The sequence below is a fragment of the Diospyros lotus genome, chromosome 1 (assembly GCF_014633365.1).
Source record: "Diospyros lotus cultivar Yz01 chromosome 1, ASM1463336v1, whole genome shotgun sequence".
Lineage (NCBI taxonomy): Eukaryota > Viridiplantae > Streptophyta > Magnoliopsida > Ericales > Ebenaceae > Diospyros > Diospyros lotus.
Window position 1 is genome coordinate 46,503,564 of NC_068338.1, and position 21,091 is coordinate 46,524,654.

General features: G+C 36.3%; 1 protein-coding gene across 2 annotated transcripts; it reads left to right on the top strand.

Annotated features, from left to right (window-relative positions):
* The first annotated feature begins 613 nt into the window (after positions 1–613).
* Positions 614–19,107, top strand: LOC127813659 (protein REVEILLE 6). 2 transcript variants are annotated; one of them, XM_052354752.1, is made up of 9 exons: positions 614–925; positions 4,880–4,937; positions 5,849–5,972; positions 6,053–6,229; positions 6,320–6,442; positions 17,143–17,252; positions 18,167–18,226; positions 18,497–18,601; positions 18,785–19,107. In XM_052354752.1, the coding sequence occupies exons 1-8, from the start codon at positions 699–701 to the stop codon at positions 18,596–18,598; spliced, it is 981 nt and encodes a 326-aa protein (XP_052210712.1). In that variant the 5' UTR covers positions 614–698; the 3' UTR covers positions 18,599–18,601; positions 18,785–19,107. The 2 variants fall into 2 exon arrangements, with proteins under 2 accessions (XP_052210712.1, XP_052210721.1); XM_052354761.1 differs by lacking the exons at positions 18,167–18,226; positions 18,497–18,601; positions 18,785–19,107 and adding an exon at positions 17,956–18,144.
* Positions 19,108–21,091: the final 1,984 nt, after the last annotated feature.

The window sequence follows — 21,091 nt, forward strand, 5'->3', positions numbered from 1 at the left end:
TTCTCAAACCATACATTTTATTAGATAAAAGTATAAGCAACTTTTTGCATGAGATGCCCTAAATAGGTTTGAATTCTAATTATAGAAATGGTCACTATATGGTTTCAACTTTTATAGGTATTTGTGGAAGAATCAAAATGAGGTAATATCGCATGATATCATTATATTATTAATTAATGTGTTTTTATTTTATAATTAGAGACGTGACTTATATTATGCATGTGTAAATAAAAAAATATATTTGAAAAATAAAATTAAATTTTTAAACAAAATTTAAATAAAGATGAATTTAGATATGGTGGTAAAATTAACAAACAAACCTTACAAACAATGTTTAATGAATATTGAGGAGTGAGGAGTGAGGAGTGAGGAGTGGGTCTCCTTTTTATTATTTTTGTTTAGGGAGAGTATTGGAAGGATGGTAGGGTACAAACAATTCCTTTGTTCTAGTGGGTGACCCTAGTGGCCATTTAAGAATGTTTGGCTATAACTCGCAGGGGATAGAAATAGGATGAAAGGAGCCCTAAAGTCGGCTGTTTGGAATAAAGGCATAAAATAATTCATAACCGCATTTTCTCCCAAACAAAGTAATAAATAAATAGCCTAACAACGAGGCTGGAATTTGGAAAACCCTATCAACAAACAAACCTTACAAAAACCCAGAGAGACAGAGAGAGAGAGGGTCTCACTCACGTCGCATGGTGTCTCTGAATCCGAATCCACCCGAGGGCTTCTACTTGGATCCCACTGGAATGGCTCTGCCCGCCTTCGGCGGCCCCTCTTTCTCGGTGCCGCCCCCCACCGCCTCCACGACGTCGTCCTCTGACGACGCGAGCAAGAAGGTCCGCAAACCCTACACTATTACCAAGACCCGCGAGAGCTGGACCGAGCCCGAGCACGACAAGTTTCTCGAAGCCCTACAGCTGTAAGTGCTCTCGCTCCGTCTTTTCTTTCAATTTCACGTCTGCAAATGTGAGGGGCGCGCTTCGAATTTGATTAGGTTTTTCGATTGGGGCCTGTGAATCTTGGGGGTTCGTTGATAAAATGTTTGTGTTCGAGCGAATTGTTTGTGGACTTTTGTGTTTTTTGATGTTTGACGCTCCTGATGTGTATAAAATTGTAATGTAACTTCACTAGGGTTTGTGGCTCCAAAGAGAGTATTTTTTCGTGCTAATTTCTTATAAATTTTTGTTTTGTTTGGATATGTAACTGAAGATTGGACCTTTTTATTTGTAAGAGCTAGTTCTCTAACTCAAAATTGTTTAGTTTGGGTTCGTTTAATTGGCTAACCAGGGTTGTAGGGGCTTCATTTGAATTCTATATGTAATTATTGCAGTGTATTTATAGTAGTTATGCTACATCTGTGTTTGTGTTTGTAAGACTTATAAAAGCATGTTTGTTGAATAAGGTATTATGTGCCCTTTTAGATTAGATTATTAATTTGAATTTTGATGATAGTCATACATATATTAGGCCATATTGCTGTGGTTGAAACTCATGTTCTTGAATAAGTCTGTGGTTTTTTTTTTTTTTAATAATTTTTTTTTGTTTTGGTAGAAGCAACGCATCAAGCATTAATCCCACTAAATGGGGTGGCTTCATGAGCTTGAGCTCGCTAATTATCTCTATCTATGGCCATATTTTCTATAGGACTTATAACTCATATCCCCTAATTGTTTACATCAAGTTTTTCTTGATCTTTCATTCCATCCACCTTACTCAAGAATCTTTGTCAACATTCTTCTCACACGACTGAACTATTTATCTTAGTCATGTGTCATGCATAATATCTTCAATAGAGTCACCTTTGATTTTATTATGAATAATTTCATTTTTAATTATATCATTTATTATTTTGCTGCACATCTATGTAATATACACATCTCCATTATTCTCATATTTGGCATATATTGCTATTTTTGAGCAACTTTTTGTTCCACACAACAAACTTGAACTTATATCATTCTATGACATTTTTCTTTTAACTTTATTGGAATTTTACTATTATATAAAATGTTAAACGCATTTAAGCATTCTGCCTCAATTTGGTGGGTAGAATCTTCATTACTCTCTATTTTTTTGGATGATTGTCCTAAATAATTTTAATGATATTTTCTTTGGATGACTTGATCTTCAACTATAACCATAACATGATTTACTTTTGTTATGATTAGGAGCTCTAGGACCACTCTAATCTCAGCCAAATATAAAACACACCCTCACTTGAATTCAAATCAATCAACAGAATGTAAAAGCAGAATTTAAAGCAAGAATGGAAATAGGGAAAGAGACAACCAAACTACACAAGAGACAAGAATTTATCTTGGTTCAGATTGCTGTGAGCAATCCTACATCCAGCCTCTTCGATCCAAGAGCAATCCACTAGAAATCCAAATTGAATTAGTACATGAAACCCTCACATCTATCACACGAGTACACCACTCAAATGAGATTACAAAGAACTATCTAATCAGCCTTTTCTCTCTGTTTTCAAAACAATACGCGTATACAGAATGAATGATCAAGTGATCACAACTGCCCGCCTAAGCCTTCTATTTATAGAGGATTTGGGCGGATATTACAAAGGTTTAAGTTAGACTACACAAAGTCTAAACTACCCCTCATATATACAACATAAGATGGCCTCTTCCTAACTTAATTTATTTAGCCACTTCCAATCACTTGAGAGTTCTCCTGATTCCTTCTATCCTTCTAGAAAAATACTCAATGCAAAACTCAACAGCATTTATACTTTTACTAATCTTTCATTTCATATATTTTGTTTTCTATTTTCTCAACTCAAAACCTTTCATTGGTTCAATTGATTCTGGGTTCTCATTTTTTTAATCATCCATCTTTATCCACTTTTTGATATGGAAGTCAAGGATGACACATCTATGTGTCACAACCTTAAGGATAAATTAATAAAGGGGCCGGTAGTAGCCGTTAGTTGTTATCTAGCTGGGGGTTAGGAGATTAGGGGGTACCTGCCCCTTTACTGATTTACCCTTAGGGTCATGACACTATGTTGAATGATTAGGAAATTTCTTGATATGGCTTTAAAATCCTTAGATAACAATCTTTTTGCTTTGTAAGAAAGAAATCTATTCATGTAGTTGATAATAAAGGAGGTTATTTTGTCTCGTTAAGGGTAAAACCATGCTGTGTAATAGATTTGTAATGCATGTCCATACCTTTTCTTCAAGAAGCAATACATCATAACACTTTTGGAAAAAAAACATATAACCATCATCATACAAGCCTTAATCCGACTAGAGGAGGTTGATTCTAGCTTTCTGATATTTTTTGTTCATGATTGTATCTTCTCTAAGGTCACTCTATCTCATGTCATGCCCACGAGTCAAGTTTTTCACTCAGGTCTTCTCTATCTCTTTTGCTGTAAAATGCTTTCATTCCATCCATTTTCCTCATAGGTGGACATCTTCTTCTCATATGTAAACCATCTTAATTACTTGTAATTTATCTTAAATTCAATAGGCACAATTTCAACTTTATTACAAATATTTTTTTTTTAGTTTTTATGTTTTCTTATATGGTCACTACACAAATTCTTATGTAAATTGTACTTATATGTTGCATATATTGGTAATTAACTAGGTGACATTCTATGCCATATAACAAAGCTAATTTTATAGTTATGCAGCAAAATTTTCTTTTTGGTTTTAAAGAAATTTTATGGTTGCATAAAATAGCAGAGGTACCTTTTCATCTAACTATTTTATCTTAATCTTTTGAATAAACCTTTCAACTGTTTCTCTTTCTTTTTGAACGATTGATTCAAGATATTTAAATTGATATTTCTAGGCATAACTTGATTTTTTAAGTCTCACCACAATATCATCTTAATTTCTATTTTTACTAAATTTACATTTAATACATTTGATTTTCTACTTACTCAACTTGAGGCCTTGGAATTTTACAGTGCCCTTCCATAATTTGAGCTTAGTATTTACTTCTTTTTTTTCTTGGTTTAATCCGTGAAGATAATATCAATTGCAAATAACATAAACCAATGCCCCTCTTCTTGGATGTCTTCAATGAATTCATCCATCACTAGAGCAAAGAGATAAAGGTTTAGTGTAAATTATTGATATTGATGTAATTCCATTGTAATTGAAAAAAAATCTTGGTATTTGCCTTCACATTATTAATATGCGATTTTGCATAATGATACATGTATTGACATGTTTTGGGAGCTTTTCATAGGCTTTTCTTAAATCTATAAACACTATATGTTAGATTATTCTATTTATTTTTAGACTTTTCCTTGGGATCCCTTTGTAAATAGATAGCTTTTCATTGTTGATTTATTAGGCATGAAATTAAGTTGGTTTTCAGAGACCTTAGTTTCGTTTCCTAACCTTTGCTCAATCATTCTCTTCCAAAGTTTTCAAAAAGTGTCATAAAATTGTTGCATATGTTTCTCCATGAAATAGTTTAAATATCTTGAGCAATTCATCGATTTTGTGCACCAAGACGATGTCTATTGGTAAGGCTTGTCATACATATTTATGCCTTTTCTTTGAGAAGTAATGCATCTTATCACTTTTGAAAAAATGAAATAAACATAAAAAGAGATATGTAATAAATTCTAAAGGAAGTACCTTATGTGAGAGGGTGTTACAGATTGTTGTTCTTGTTGCCCCAAGAAGTAATTTAAAATTGCTTAAGCGATTCGTTCCTTTGTGAATGGGAATCCCTGTTATGCATTGATTGTTTGTTTGGAACTGTGAGTAGTATTGGGCTTTTCTATTGTATTTTGTCATTAAAAGAAAAACACCTTTTGTTCTTTTTATTCATAATTGTTGCAATAGTATCCTAACTTCTCATTATGTTTTTCATCAATTTATCTATGTAGTTTTGACCGCGACTGGAAGAAAATTGAGGCATTTGTTGGGTCAAAAACTGTCATCCAGGTAATCTCAAGTAGATAATTTCCATGTTCATATTATTATGTTATTTTGATCCGTGATGCATTCAACACCTTGGCTTAACATGACAAAACTATGTTTTTTCCTCCTTAGTTATCTATTATAGAATGAGGTTTCCTTGTAGCCATATGACTCCATATCCAGGGCATTTGCTCCTTCTCTTTTATTATATGCAAGCTCAAATATCTGCTTGTGGCATTGTTTTCTTATATATATATATATATATATATATATATTGCTAAATGCAAACATTTGTTACTGAATTCCACGTTTCTTCAATTTTTTTGGTCTATTTTTTGTTGGTTTTTTATTTTTTTTCATCTCTCTCTCTCTCTCTGTGGGACACAAGTATGTGCTACTAGGATACAACAGATGCATACACTTGCATGCACACAAGCATGATGAGCACAAAATCTCACTGATAGATATGCATGTGTCTGTACTTCCAAAGGTCTCATATACTTGCTTTTTGATCTATTATTATCTATATATATTTATATACCAATTTATCAGGTCTAAAAATTTTGTGTCCATTGTCTATGATAGTTTTAATCTGAATTTAGCATCTTCCATATGATCCATTGCTATGCTAGCTATTACAATTTGTTCACTTATATTTATGAGCTTCATTGAGAAATCTGTTATTCCACTTTTGTCTGCATAATGTTATGTACATCGTATATCCAGAAAATATGTTGTTTCTATAAGATAACAGCTTCTTAATATGCTTTCTCCTTTTAATGTTTCCATAAAAGCATGATTCAGTGCAGTGCAAGAATGACAGGCTTGTGCAAATGAGTGTCCTAGGTTGACCTACTTAGTTTTCTGTAATATATACGTTAAGAATTGCTAATTCCACAAGCAGATAAATAAATAATGGAAGATAACTTTTGCAGATACGTAGCCATGCACAGAAGTACTTTCTTAAGGTCCAGAAGAGTGGGACTAGTGAACATCTACCTCCTCCTCGTCCGAAAAGGAAAGCTGCTCATCCCTATCCACAGAAGGCCTCCAAAAATGGTGAGAATTTGTCATTGATTTTCTACCTTTTCATCCTCTGTCTTGAAAGAATCTTAACACAACTTGACTCATTTTTGCAGCTCCAGTGCTCTCACAAGTGACAGGATCTTTTCAGAATGCACCTGTTCTATCTGAGCCTGTATTTGTAAGAAGGCCTGATTCATCTCCACTACTGAGGAATCCTGTTACAAGTGCAGCTTTATCTTCCCGAACTGACAACTCTGCCCATACAGTTAGTTTATCACACAAAACAAAAGGTTCATTGTTGAATTTTAAACCTTTAAAACTATGCTCTAATTAGTTGCATCTGCATATGTTCCTTATATTAATCATGTTATTTTTTACAGGTAATGTGAGATCTGCAGGTCAACAGCTGGCAAATAACTGTTGCAGTAGCACTGAAAGCACTCCAAGGACATGGCCAACTGGAGATATAACTGAGCAAGGGACTCATGGTTCCTCATTGAGAGGTAACATTGCATATTTATTGCTTGTTAAAATTTGAATCATGTAATAGAAAATTTAACTTTGTTTCCTTTTTTGGTGGTTTGGGTCTGATATGCAAATGCCTTGTCCTTGTGGCTTGTGGTATGGCAAATAACAGAGGCAGAGAGAGTGTGTGTGTGTGTGTGTGACATCGGAATGTGGATGGACTGCTCAATCCGATCTTGATGAGGTTGAAAACCTACTACGAATGAACAAAGTTTATGTAGATGAATGGTCAAATCAACACCTTGGTAGGCCACGCCAAGGATACTGTTATACTCCAATCCTTAGGAATCCACCATAAGGAAAAAGAGCAAACAAGAGAAATCTTCCCTAAAGAAGACTTATTATTTCATTTAAATTGATGATAAAAACTACTACATAGCATCCCTATTTATAGAAGGGAATTCTAAACTAAAGAGGAAAATAATAATAGGAGGAATCCAACTTCAAATAAGAATAAGAATCCAAAACTGAAAGGAAATAAGAATCCTAAATGAAAAAGAAAAAATAAAATATATTCTCAAACAATTAGGAATCTTAAACCATATCAATTGCCCCTAGTTGGAGAAGATTCGTCCTCATCTCCATGGTATGGTGACAAATCAACAACATTGAATGTAGTAGACACACCATAGTCTCTTGGAAACTCAACTTTGTAGGCATTCTCACCAATCCACTTCATCACCTTGATAAGTCCTTCAGCTCAAGGAATAAGCTTCTTGTGAGGACCTCGAGGAAATCTTTCTTTCCTTAGATTAATCCATACCAAATCTCCTTCCTTGACAGTATCAGGCTTGTGAAACTTGTTTGCTTGCTTTTTATAATGCTCATTTTGCTTCAAAATCTTTTCTTTAACTTGCTCATGTAGCTTCTTGATCTCTTTAGCCCTCTCATTAGCATCTCCACTAAATTGTTGTTTAGTGGCTTTTAGTGCAAGTTCAATAGAGTGATTGGATTTTGTCCATCAACAATCTCAAAAGAACTTTGACCAGTAGTTTGACTTGGAGATCGATTTTAGGCAAACTCTGTTTGAGTTAGTAACAAATCCCATTGGAGAATATTTTTGCCAATAAAGCTTCTCAACATATTTCCCAAACTTCTATTCATAGCTTCAGTTTGACCATCATTTTGCGGATGTATTGCCGAACTAAACTGCAATTGCATCCTCATCTTTTGCCATAATGTTCTCCAAAATGACTCATGAACTTCACATCACGATCAGAAGTTATAGTCTTTGGAATCCCATGTAGATGCACAATCTCTTGAAAATATAAGTCGACAACTTGAATAGTATCAAAAGTCTTGTTAGATGGAGGAACAAAATGAGCCATCTTTGAAAATAGTTCAACAACTACCATAACAGAATCTTCATTCCTTTGAGTTCAAGGTAGGCCAATAACAAAATCCGTTCTTGGAGCTTCGAAAACTGGCAATGGTGTGTTGAGACTTGTATTTTGTCTGCAGATTTTTGCGATGTGACAAGTCTTGCACTCTTGATATGACAATCCACATTTCATACTGTTGGATTCTTGGTTAAACAACTGGTATGGCTATGTATTATTGAAAGGTTGACTTGGTGGTGCAAGGCTGTAAATGGCAGACCCTACAGCATAAATCAGGGAAGATGAACAAAAGGAAGAAAGCAATCAATCTAAATGGCAGTTATTGTATATAAGCTGTGATTGGGAGAATGTTTCTATGTATATTCTTTCCTTTTCTAGTTTCTAAATTGTAAATTCTAGAGTTATAAATAAAGAGAAAGCTGAAGAGGTAAGTGTCTTTGTCTACCCTTTCAAAAGCCTAATTGCCAGCTGATTTTTACATGATATCAGGGCCACAATTGGGCTAGGTACAGAAAGATGATTTTTTTTGAGTGAGAATGTCCCAAGAGGAGGTTAGACCATCCAATGTTACAGGGGCTGTAGTGCCTAGTGAGAAGGGCCTAAGATTGCAGTACCCTCTGAAAATCCATCCTCGTTGATTAGCTTGGTAAAACTAGATGGGAGTAATTACCTAGCCTGGTCATGTTCCTGCAAACTTTTCATTAAAGCCCGAGGATTGGAGGACTACATCACTGTTATGAAGGGTCAAAAGCTTGCCACAGGAGACATACATACTTGACAATGGGAGATAGAGATCTCCCTGGTGATGTCTTGGCTAATTAATTCTGTGCAGCCAAACATTGCCAAGGGGTATCTACTGCTTGATACAGCATGGAAGATCTGGAATGCTACATCCCAAACCTACTCTCAAATCGAAAATGATGCACAAATATGTGAGATTTGGAAAAAAGGTACATGAAACTAAACAGGGTGAGTGGTTAGTTTCTCAGTACTATGCTGAATTAAATAGTTTATAGCAAGAGTTAGATTATTATCAAGATTTTCAGGCTGAATGCCCTAAGGATGCCTCTAAAGTTCAAAAAATGATAGATAAAGAAAGAGTATTTGATTTTCTAGTCGGATTGAATGTATAATTTGACCAAGTTAGGGTTCAGATCTTAGGTAGAGAGCCTTTTTCCACTTTAAAACAGGCTTATTCTTATGTTCACCAAGAAGAGAGCAGGAGAAGTGTTATGCTCCAGCTTGCTACAACAAGCAAATCTGCTATGATGGTAAAACCCTCACCTGATGGGTTTTTTACTAGCCAAGGGAATATCAGTAAGGATCTGCTGAGGTGAGATTATTGTGGAAAATCCAGACAAAGGAAACTTGCTGGTCTTTACATGGTAGACCTAGCCGGGGGAAGGGAAAAAGGTAAGAGGGACATCCTCAAGCCCATCTGTCAGAGACTGCTCAGATAGGAGAGTCACATGCAGAAACAGGAAAAACTAGTCTTTCAAGGGAAGAATTAGTTTTGACTAAGATGAAGATGGAATCAAATACCCCATCCTCCTCCACTCCCACATCACATTATGCCCAAGCAGGTATAGCTGGTACTGTTACTGCTTTCTATTCCTCAAACTCTATAGAAACACCGACCTAGATCATAGACTTTGGGGTTTCAGCCCATATGACTGGATTATCTAAATCTTATTTGATCTATACTCCATGCTCTGACAGAGATAAGGTTAGAATTGCAGATGGTACCCTTTCTCCTATTTTTGGAAAAAGGGGCTATTATTTGCAATAGAAACCTTGAACTGTCATTTGCTTGTGCTCCTAATTTTGCAAACAATTTGTTTTTCGTGAGTTCTATCACAAAGGACCTGAACTGTAAAATTACCTTTTTTTACCACCCATTGTGTTTTCAGGAGGTGAGCACTTGGAAAATGATTGGCTCTGGTAGATTGGTTGATGGCTTGTACAATAAGTCATTTTCCCAGCCTGAAGAACAATCCTTGAGAGTTAACCAACCAACCTCAACCAAGGAGGAGTTAATGTAGTGACATCAGAGATTAGGTCATCCCTCTTTTTCAGTGATAGGAGGGATTATTCCTAGTTTGACTAAATAGTGCAGTAATCGAGATATATTTTGTGAAGCTTGTGAGTTTTCCAAACACACAAGGTGTACTTACCCTGCTATTAATAAAAAGAGTCCTAAACCTTTCAGGATTATACACTCAAATGTTTGGGGACTTAGTAGGGTTAAAACTCTTACTAGATACAGGTGGTTTATAACTCCTGTAGACTGTTTTAGGTGAACTACTTGGGTCCATCTCATGACATATAAAAGGGAGGCTGGTGGTTGTTTTTGAACCTTTCACAAGATGGCAACTACCCAATTTGCTGCAAAAATTCAGATCCTCATAAGTGATAATGGCCTCAAATATGAGCATACTGCCTTTCAAGAATGTCTATGAGGCTAGGGGATCATACATCAAACCAGTTGTGTTGATGCCCTGTGCAGAATGAAGTAGCTGAAAGGAAGAACAAGCATCTCTTGGAGGTGGCCAGGTCATTGCTCTTTGCTATGCATGTTCCTAAGGTTTATTGGGGTGATGCAGTACTCACTGCTGCTCATTTAATCTATAGAATGCCACTTGTGACCCTAAATTTCAAGACACCTTTGGAGCTAGTAATGGGAGTCTCTTCCTATACTATCCCTCCCAAGGTTTTTGGCTGCACTTGCTATGTTTGGGATCACTCTCCTGCAACAAGTAAACTAGATCCTCGCACTCTCAAATGTATCCTCATTGGTTACTCTGTTACGCAGAAAGGATAGAGGTGCTACCATTTACCTACCCGAAAATTCTATGTGAGTATAGATGTGACATTTAAAGAAGATAGCTGTTATTTTCAGCCCAACCAATCACCTCTTCAGGGGGAGAATCTAAGTAACGGTGTATAGGAAGAGGTGCCAGTACAGTGGATTGACACTGGTGCTATGGACCAGATTGTTACTACAGGTGGGAATGCTATAACTCAGGGGGAGCAGTAAGATAAGAATGTGTTGGATTTAGTGGAAGCAGGTGAAGAGACTGTTGATTTTGATAATTCTGTTGATGTTGATAATTCAAGGCAGCAGGAAGAACCTAGGAATACTGGTCAACATCAAGGATTGAACAGACTTGATAAAGGAGAAATCTTGACTTATTCCCGAAGGAAACAAGCCAATCAGCTAAATCTACCAAGCTAAGAAGATTCCTAGAACCTCACTGATATTGGTAAGCACTTGATGTCGAACAACTTCCTACTTCTAGTCAAATTCCTGCAACTAACCTTGAACTTGATACTACTTTCAAACTCTCTGACTTGTAACTTCCTATAGCTATTAAAAAAGGAGTTAGAAGTTGTACACAGCATCCAATCTCCAAATTTGTTACCTATGATTCATTGTCTGCTTCCATAGAAATTGTTATCCTCTTTAGAGTCAGTAACAACACCCATAGATTGGAATCAAGCCATCAGTAAGCTTTTTTGGAAGGATGCTATGGTTGAGGAAATGAAAGCCTTAATGAAGAATGAGACATGAGAACTCACTGAACTGCCAACTGATAAGAAACCAGTAGGTTGTAAGTGGGTGTTCACAGTTAGATACAAGGCAAAGCTGGTGGCTAAGGGGAAAGTTTGCAAGTTGAAGAAGGCCTTTTATGGTCTAAAACAGTCTCTTAAAGCTTGGTTTAACAGGTTTAGTAAGGCTGTAATCAGGTTGAGATATCAGCAAAGTAATTTTGATCACATTATGTTCTTTAATGGAGAAGAACACAAGATAACTGTTCTTACTGTGTAATGTTGATGACATAGTGGTGACAAGAAATGATCATGAAGGGATACAACAATTGAAGAAATACTTGGGGGAAGAGTTTGAGATCAAGGACCTTGGACAATTGAGATATTTCTTGGGGATTGAAGTAGCCAGGTTAGACAAAGGCATATTCATTTTCCAAAGAAAGTATGTTCTAGACTTATTAGCTGAGACGGGCATGCTAGGATGTAAGTCGAGTGATTCACCTATTGAAGTTAATCATAGGCTCAAAACTGATGTAGGTGAAAGGGCTGATAAAGGCAGGTATCAAAGGCTGGTTGGTTGGGAAACTAATATACTTGTCTCATATAAGGCTGGATATTGCCTATGCGGTGGGGTTGTAAGCCAATTTATGTAGAATCCTAGGTTAATTCATATGGGAGCTGTCAATAGAATTTTAAGGTATCTCAAAACAACTCCAGGCAAAGTTTTATTATTTTCTAACCAAAATCATTTGAACATAGAGGGTACACTGATGCAGATTGGATTGGATCTCTAGATGATAGAAGATCAACCTCAGGCCATTGCACCTTTGTTGGAGGCAACCTAGTTACATGGAGAAGTAAGAAATAATTTATTGTGACTAGGTCAAGTGCTGAAGTTGAGTATATGTCAATGGCCCTAGGTGTATGTGAGCTATTGTGGGTGAATAAAGTTATGGAAGAACTAGGATTTCCTAAAAAGGGATCACTTCTACTGTACAGTGACAATAAAGCTGCAATTAGCATTGTTAATAATCCTGTTCAACATCACATGATTAAACACATTGAGATCAATGGCATGTCATAAAGGAGAAACTAACTGGTGGCCAATTGTGCATTCCATTTGTTTATTCAAGGCATCAACTGGCAGATATCTTCACTAAGGCTTTGCACAGCAAGGACTTCCTTACTATGATATCCCAGATGGGTATGAAGGAAATTCATACATCATCTTTAGGGGGAGTGTTGGATTCTTGGGTAAACAGTTGGTATAGCTGGGTGTATGTGGCTATCCTAGAAAGGTTGACTTGGTGGTGCAAGGCTGTAAATGACAGATCCTATGGCATAAATCAGGGAAGACAAAAAGGAAGATAGCAATCAATCTAAATGGTAGTTATTGTACATAAGCTATGATTAGGAGAATGTTTGTATGTATATTCTTTCATTTTCTAGATTTCTAAATTGTAAATTCTAGAGTTACAAATAAAGGAAAAGCCTAAGAGGTAGGTGTCTTTGTCTACCCTTTCAAAAGCCTAATTGCCTGCTGATTTTTACACATACCATATTGTCATGACCCAAGGGTGTGGTACTAATAAATATTAGATGTATTTCTTTTTAGTTGTACTTGTTGTAGCAGTTTGTACCTTTCAATTGAATAGGCTAGACCAGCCCATAAATAGGCTGTATCACTTAAAGAATGTCATGTTTGGAATGATAATTGAATCTCAGAATTTCCCTCTCATCAATTCTCTCTCAAATTCCCTCTCGTTTGCCTTTGCTTTCTCTTTAATCTCTCTCTTTCTCTGTTCTGTCTGCAACTCTCTCTCATTTCTGTCAATTATCTCCCTCTTTCTGTCCAATTCTCCCTCCAATCCTTTTTGTTCTTGGTTCTAATTCCCTCGGATTCTTCCAAATTCCAATCCAAACCCTAGGTACATAACACATACGAGGCCAAAAGAAATTTACTTGCACAAGTGCTAAGGTCTTGTCTCCTAAAGTGTCCAAGGAGGCCACCATCATGACATTCAAAAATATTGCTTCTCTCAAAGAGCATTGAGGTGCACACAATCTCTTTTCCAAGAATAAGTAGTTGTCTTGAAGAAGATATTGTCTATAGGGACTATTTTGATAATTCTTCCATGACTCCAAAAATCTGGATCATCCTTCTATAGCTCTTTGATAACTTCAAAGCCAATAACTTTTACTTGAAAAGTAGAAAGCGAAGTGTACCTTTGGTTTAATGCATCAGGAACCTTATTTTGGACACCAGATTTATGCATAAGGGCATATTGGAATGATGATAAGAGTTCACTCCACACAACATGATGTCCCCTAAGCTTGTTTTGACTACTCAAATACTTCAATGCTTCATGGTCTGAATATCACACAAACTCCGTAGCTAATAAATAGTGACTCCAATGGTTTATGCACAATAGCATAAAACTTCTTATCATATGTTGAGTACTTGCACTTGGGCTCGTTGAGCTTTTCGCTAAAAAAAGCAATAGGGCGATTTTCTTGGCTAAACACAACACCAGTTCCCACATTAGAAGTATCACAGTCAACTTCAAAAACCTTGTTGTAGCTAGGTAGTGCTAAAATTGAGGCTTCAGTCACCTTGTTCTTTTAAGCGTCAAAACTTTTTTGAGGTGGTAGTGTCCATTCAAACTTCTCTTTCTTTATTAATTCTGTGATTGGAGCAGTGAGAGTGCTGAAGTTCTTGATCAATCTTCGATAGAAAAAAGCTAAGCCATGAAAGCTACGAACTTCATGAAGTGAGCAAGGTGTTGGTCAATTGCTGATAGCTTCCACCTTGCTTGAGTCCATTTCAATGCCATTGTTTGATATAACATAGTCAAGGAATATCGCCTTATTCATAAGAAGTGGCATTTCTTGATATTTGCATATAGCTTTCGCTCCCTTAAGACGTCAAAGACTTGACGAAGATGGGCCAAATGTTCTTTTTGATTTCGGCTATACACCAATATATTGTCTAAATAAACAATAACAAATTTGCTAATGAAAGGTCAAAATACTTGGTTCATAAGTTGCATAAAAGTGCTTAGGGCATTGGAGAGACCAAAAGGCATTACCATCCACTCATTCAACCCATTTCTTGTCTTGAAAGCAGCCATCTCCTGGCTGCATTCAAATTTGATGGTATCCACTTTGAAAATCAATCTTTGAAAAGATTGATGCACCATGTAATTGATCTAGTAAATCATTGAGACAAGGAATAAGAAAACAATATTTGATAGTGATCTTGTTGACGGCATGACTGCCAATGCACGTACCCATGATCCATCCTTCTTTGGTAATAGAAGTGCTGATATAGCACAAGGACTCACGTTTTCTTTTATTAATCCTTTATCTATAAGTTCAATGACTTGTCGTTGCAACGCCTCATTTTCCTTTGGAATCCCAGAACTAGGAACAAAATCAATATAGTGTTGAATTTCTCGCATTAAAGGTAATCCAACTAGGATCTCTTCTGGAACAACATCTTCGTACTCTTTTAATAAGGACTTCACCACTTTTGAAAGTTCTTGACCTTCCTTATTTTCTTCTAACACAACCAAGGCACACACAATTTTAGGTTCTTCTAATGCTCTTGCGAACATTGATTTTGATACAACATTGCATGTCTGATCAGCTAAACTTGATGAAGAATTCTTCTTAAAGGGCATCAATACTATCTTTGCACCACCCTTCTCGAATGAGTAAGTATTCTTGTACCCATCATGAATGACTTGGCAATTGCATTGCCAAGGTCGACCCAATAACATATGACAAGTATCCATAGGAATAACACCACACCACACCTTGTCATGATACTTCTTGCCAATAAAAAATTCTACTAGGCATCGCTTTGTGACCTTCACATCATTACCTTTCCATAGCCAAGTAAGCTTGTAAGGATTTGGATGCTCTTCAGTAGAAAGTTTGAGCTTATCAACCATCATTGTAGACACAACGGTCTCACAGCTGCCCCCATTAATAATATCACAAATTTTCCCATGCAGAGTACATCTTGTGTGGAAAATATTATGACGTAACCAATCATCTTCTTCAACCATGGTAGCATTCAAAGCTTGGTGTATTACTAGCATCTCACCATTGTCGGCAAAAGGAATTCCATCATCACTAAGAGTCTGTGTATCTTCTTCATCGTGCTCTTTACTAGAAGTTTCCTCAACAAAAGATACCACCCTTCTATTTGGAGAGACCACAGCAATGTGACCAAAGCCTTGACACTTGAAACACTTTCGAAAGTTGTTTGATGAACTATACTTGCCTTATCACCCTTTTTTGTCGGTCTTAGTAGCGTTTGACTTGGTAGACTTTGTCAAAGTGCTCCCTTGGTTGGAAGCACTGTCTTTATTTGCACTTTTAAACTCACTTTTGGAGTTTTGTTGTTGTTGCTTCACCTTCAATGACAACTTAATTACATCTTGAAGGGTTGTGTTGAAGTTGGACTACATTAGAAATCTCATATTTTAGTCCTTCAAGAAATCTTGTAATTGTTTGCTTATCGGGTTTTGTAATATTGCACTTCATCATCAATTCATCAAATTCAACAACATATTCTTCAACAATCATGTTTCGTTGTCGAAGGTTATGGAATTTGATGAAGACATCTTGGCAATAATGATCTAACAAGTATTTTTATCTTCAATTTGTTATGCATCTTCTCCCATGTTGTGATCTTGCTATGTCATTCACTTTCTCATTGGCGTTTTAGGTTCTCCCACCAAATTGGAGCATTTTTTTTGAGTTTGATGGGCTACTAATTTGACCTTGCATTGCTCAGGAACGTCTTTGTAATCGAATACCCATTCTACATTATGCATCTATTGAATGAACTCATCTGGTTGCGTCCTTCCTTCAAAGTTTGGGACATCAACTTTCACTCCCAGATCTTTGTTTCTTTCTTTGGCTTGGCGTGCGCAAAGTTGTGGTTGAACTTCTGATCTTGGTGAAGTTGAAACCCTACTACGAATGAGCAAAGTTGACTTAGATGAATGGCCAAATCACCACCTTGGTAGGCCACACCAAGGATATCGTTATACTCTAATCCTTAGGAATCCACCACAAGGAAAAAGAGCAAACAAGAGAAATCTTTCTCTAAAGAAGACTAATTATTTCATTCAAATTGATGATAAAAATTGCTACGTAGCATCTCTATTTATAGAAGGGAATCGTAAACTAAAGAAAAAAATAATTATAATAGGAATCCAACTCCAAATAAGAATAAGAATCCTAAACCAAAAAGGGAAAATAAAATATATTCTCAAACAATTAGGATCCCTGAACCCTATCAAAGTGTAATTCTAGGTGTAGTTATGGATGCTCTTTTATTAATCAACCGAACGTGTTGGATAAGTATTTTTCAATCTAGAAATGAATACTAAGCTCAATATAATGATTTATGATCTTTCTAGATGAGAAATGTGTATCCTTCGGAGTTTGGTGTTACTGTTGACAGGACAACCATTTCAATTTTTCTTACAAATAATTGACAAACTGCATAGGTATGCTGTACACAATGTTGAGGAAATTGAAATAAAAAAAAATAAATAAAGAGTGGTGGCATCTTCTTATTTAGTGAAGGTGAAATTATATTTATTTTCTTCATAATGTACATATATGCACCATAATCATTCAGATGCTGATACCAGCAATAGTTCTTCTACTTCTTCAGGCATTGCTACATCCTTTTCCTGAGGGTCTCAGATATTTAAGACACTGATTTATAGTATTCACTTTTTGATACTTTTTTCTTCTTGATGCAGTTCTGCCCGACTTTGCACAAGTGTACAGCTTCATTGCCAGTGTGTTTGACCCAGATGCTACAGGTCATCTGCAAAAACTAAAGAAGATGGACCCAATTGATGTTGAAACAGTATACTTTCTAACCTACACTGTTTTGATTAGTTCGTGACTTTGATTTGTACCATATTTTCTTTTTCTTTTTCTTTCTTGTTAAGTCTTGAAGGTAAACCCCCCCCCCCCCCCCCCAAAAAAAAAAAAAAAAAAAAAACCGATATAGGCATTGTGGCAAGGAATTGGAACTCTTGAGTTTCTCTCCACTCTCTGTCCTCCTTTCTCATTCTTTTTCAGAGAAGCAAAAAACACTAATAGAAGACCAAGTTCTTTTATGAAGAGAAATCTACTGTCATACTTGCTGGATGAGTGTCTTAGAACCATCTACAAGCTCATTTATTACTTGGATTTGGTGCAATAGTGAAATGATTATTTATTTGGTTGTCAGTTAACCATTTTTAAGGTCACGTGGTAATTGTTTAATCACTATAAAATGTTTAAAGAGAGGTTTCTGATTAAATTATTCATTTCTGGTTTGGCACTGTATGTTGTTGTAGCATGGTATATTGAGTTTGAATAGAATTGCATTTACATTTGATATTAGCACTGTGTAAAAATGTTGTGTGCTACAACTTCTAAGATGAAAGTTTTTATGTACTTCATCTCATGGATGCTTGCTCTTTGATTTGGGTACCTATCATGCATGTGATTATACAATACATGGGATCACCTTTATCATCAGTCATAACCTTTAAATGTAGCTAAAGCTTGTTCACTTTCAGAATGAACAGGGATAAAGTATTATAGGTGTTGCAGTTGATGAAAGTTGATTCCTGTCCTCCATGCCCTCACTTATTACCGTTGTATAGACAACATGAAATTTATTGAACTTTCACCTCATCTCGAGGCTGAGTATATGTTGAAGAGTTGCTCTTACAGGTACATGTGCTAAACCACATTTGTGTTAATTTTATTGTTATGTTTTGTTTTCAGGTGTCACTATTGATGCGAAACCTTTCCATTAATTTGACCAGCCCAGACTTTGAGGAACACGTAAGTGCCTTTTCCACTTAAGTTTTACATTTTCAACACCTTAGATCATATCCTTGGATGGGCTGGAGTAAAATTTGATTTGATGATATTTGGGTCTGGAGCTATACATTGCATTCAAAGTTTTTGAGGTCCTTAAGCTGCTGTCGTGTTCCCCTCCTCCCAAACGCAATTAGTTGAATAACCAAATATAACCATTTGCCATCCAAGTTTTAGGGAAGGGACCTAATGGCATTTCTTTAACTGATCTTTTGGACTTCATGTTCCATGCAGAGGAGGTTGCTCTCATCCTATGATATTGATGCGGAGAAGGATAACCCTAGTGGTTTGAGCAAGCCTCACTATGGTAATCAATCTGATGATACGGGGCAATAAAAGGTAGGGGATGTTGCGACTCTTTAATTTGGGCGGAATGACAATATTTTTTACGATTTGTTATTACTTAAAAATGATGCCTCGAGTGTGTTTCTTATATCATAAAAGAATGCTGTTTTGGCTATTACAATACTACTTTCCATTTGTTGCTACATAAAAATGCTGATTTGAGTTGTCTAATTCCAGGAGAGAACATTGAGGTTCGGAAAGCTGTGAAATGTTGTTTGGTTTGCCAGTTTGTAAGTACCAGTCACCCTCCGTTCGCCATCTTCTGCCTACTGCCCGTTCATTGATTGACAACTTCCATTTTATGATGTATATAGCGTATATGTAAGAGAAAAAAAAAAAAAAAAAGTAAGAAGTCAAAATGCGGGAATGTAAAATTATAAAGCCAGTTTGTAAATTTGAGATTTTGTTTTCAAGTTGCTCTAGTAGAGAAGCTTGTTAGAATGTGTATGAAAATCCTGATTCTGATGCTTATTTATTTTATTACCCTCTGCGTTCCATTTTGTGTGTTTGTCCATCTTAAGGTTCACCAACGGGATTACAGATGTGATGTCTACAGCAAAAGAAGAAATAATTTGATTTTGTAGGGTTTCTTGTCTAGTTGAACGATTCAGAAAACCCTACTAGTGACAAGAGATTGGAGTTTGGTTCAACCCCCTTTGTGAATGTTGGCACTTTGCATGGTTATCTAAATGGAGGAAAGAAGAAGAAACATAAAAAGAAACAAGAGAAGAGAAGAAAAGAGAGGGGGCAAACAAAGAGAAGCAAAGCATAGAGGGGTTATTTGTTGGGCAAGTGGGTTGGGGAAAAGAGAAGGAAATGAAAAATGTGTCACGAGATAGGAGAAATTTGAATTTTTGAGGTTAAATTTTATGTTTAGATTCGTATACTATTTATTTGTATTGTTTTAGTATTTTAGTTTCTTACTTGTATTTCTTTTCAATTGGATAGTTTGTTATGACAGTTCTGTCAGGTGTACAAGTGTTAGAATATGACAAATTAGTTGGTTAAAGAGGATGTGATTTGTTGTGGCAGCACCTACGAAAGAAGCTATATATGCTTGTTCTTTCCTCAATAAAAGGCATTGAAAAATTTAATCAAAAACTCATTACTCTCCATCTTACTTATTTTCCTATCTTTTTATTTCTCTACATTTTCCTTTTCGTTTTTTTTTTGTTCTAGCATACTCTTCTAATTCTCGCTGAATCAAGAAAGCTGCTAATTGTCACAGCATTGCCGTGATATTTGGTATCAAAGCTTTGATCCCAAATAAGAGCATTAAAGGCATAAGAGATGGACGAATGAACTCGCATGAAGAACATGGAGTCTTAGCTCTAGCAACTCAATTCAGCTGTGGCTAAATTTCAGGATCGGGTGAACCGACTGGACATTAGCAACTGGAAAAATTTTGATGCGATCATGATAGTTGATCGCAAGATGGAAGGGAGACTTAATTAAATAAGAGACGATATCAACCAGATTAGGGAGGAGATGGGTAATCAACTTCAACAATTCATGTTGATGTTTTCCCAGCAGAACCAAATAAGGATGTCTCCCGACTTTTTTCATAGAGATAAGAATGACCCTATTTTACAGAATAAAAGAATGAATCAAGAAAATAGAGCCCGTGAGATTGTTGTTGAGCATGGTGATGACATTGAAACGTTGATAGGAGGTGGTAGTGAGGATCGGGTTATTTCACCACCACAGGGGTTTCACATGCCTCGAATGGAAATACCCATGTTTGAAGGGACTAATCCTAAATGGTGGGTTAGAAAATGTGAGCGATTGTTTGAGTGGTACAATGTGTCAATGAAAAGAAGAGTCGCTTTGGTTGTTGCCTACTTTGATGATAGGGTGGATGCATGGTTTCAAGGGTGGACTCAAGCAAGGGAGAACTATACTTGGAGATAGAAAGGTTGTGTGAGAGATTTGGAGAAATGAGCATGTCGGATACCATCAAAGAATTTAACAAGCTGACGCAAGTGGGTGACGTGGGGTCATACTTAAGGAGGTTTGAAGAACTAAGATCATTGATGATAGTTATGATCCTCACCTAACGAAGGCATATTTTGTTTCTAGCTTCCTCGACCTAAACGCAGATTTAAGGCCTATGGTGAAGATGATTAGGCCAAGAACGGTTGAGTAGGCAATTGAGAGTGCAAGTTGCAAGAGATGGTGGTGGAGGCATTGTTAAAGAAGCAGAAGTTACAACAGCAAAAGGCTGTACACATAGGGAATTAGCAACAAGGGGGTCAACAAGGAGCTGGTTAGAGGTAATGCTAGGGGAAGGAATTTTGGTGGGAGACCCAATGTGCCTAGGAGACAACCCAAAGCATGTTATAGATGTGGAGATAGATATTATCCAGGGCACCAACGCAAACATCAGTTGTTATTAGAAGGCAGAAAATAAGAAGTAGAAGACAAAGAAAGAGATGAGGTGGAAGGAATCGATGAAGATGGAGTAGAGGACAATGGAGAGATATC

Coding starts and splice junctions, on each gene's coding strand:
- LOC127813659 (XM_052354752.1), top strand. CDS start 699: ATGGTGTCTCTGAATCCGAATCCACCCGAGGGCTTCTACTTGGATCCC. Junction 5,973..6,052: donor ACAGAAGGCCTCCAAAAATG/GTGAGAATTTGT, acceptor TCATTTTTGCAG/CTCCAGTGCTCTCACAAGTG. Junction 6,443..17,142: donor TCATGGTTCCTCATTGAGAG/GTAACATTGCAT, acceptor TTCTTGATGCAG/TTCTGCCCGACTTTGCACAA.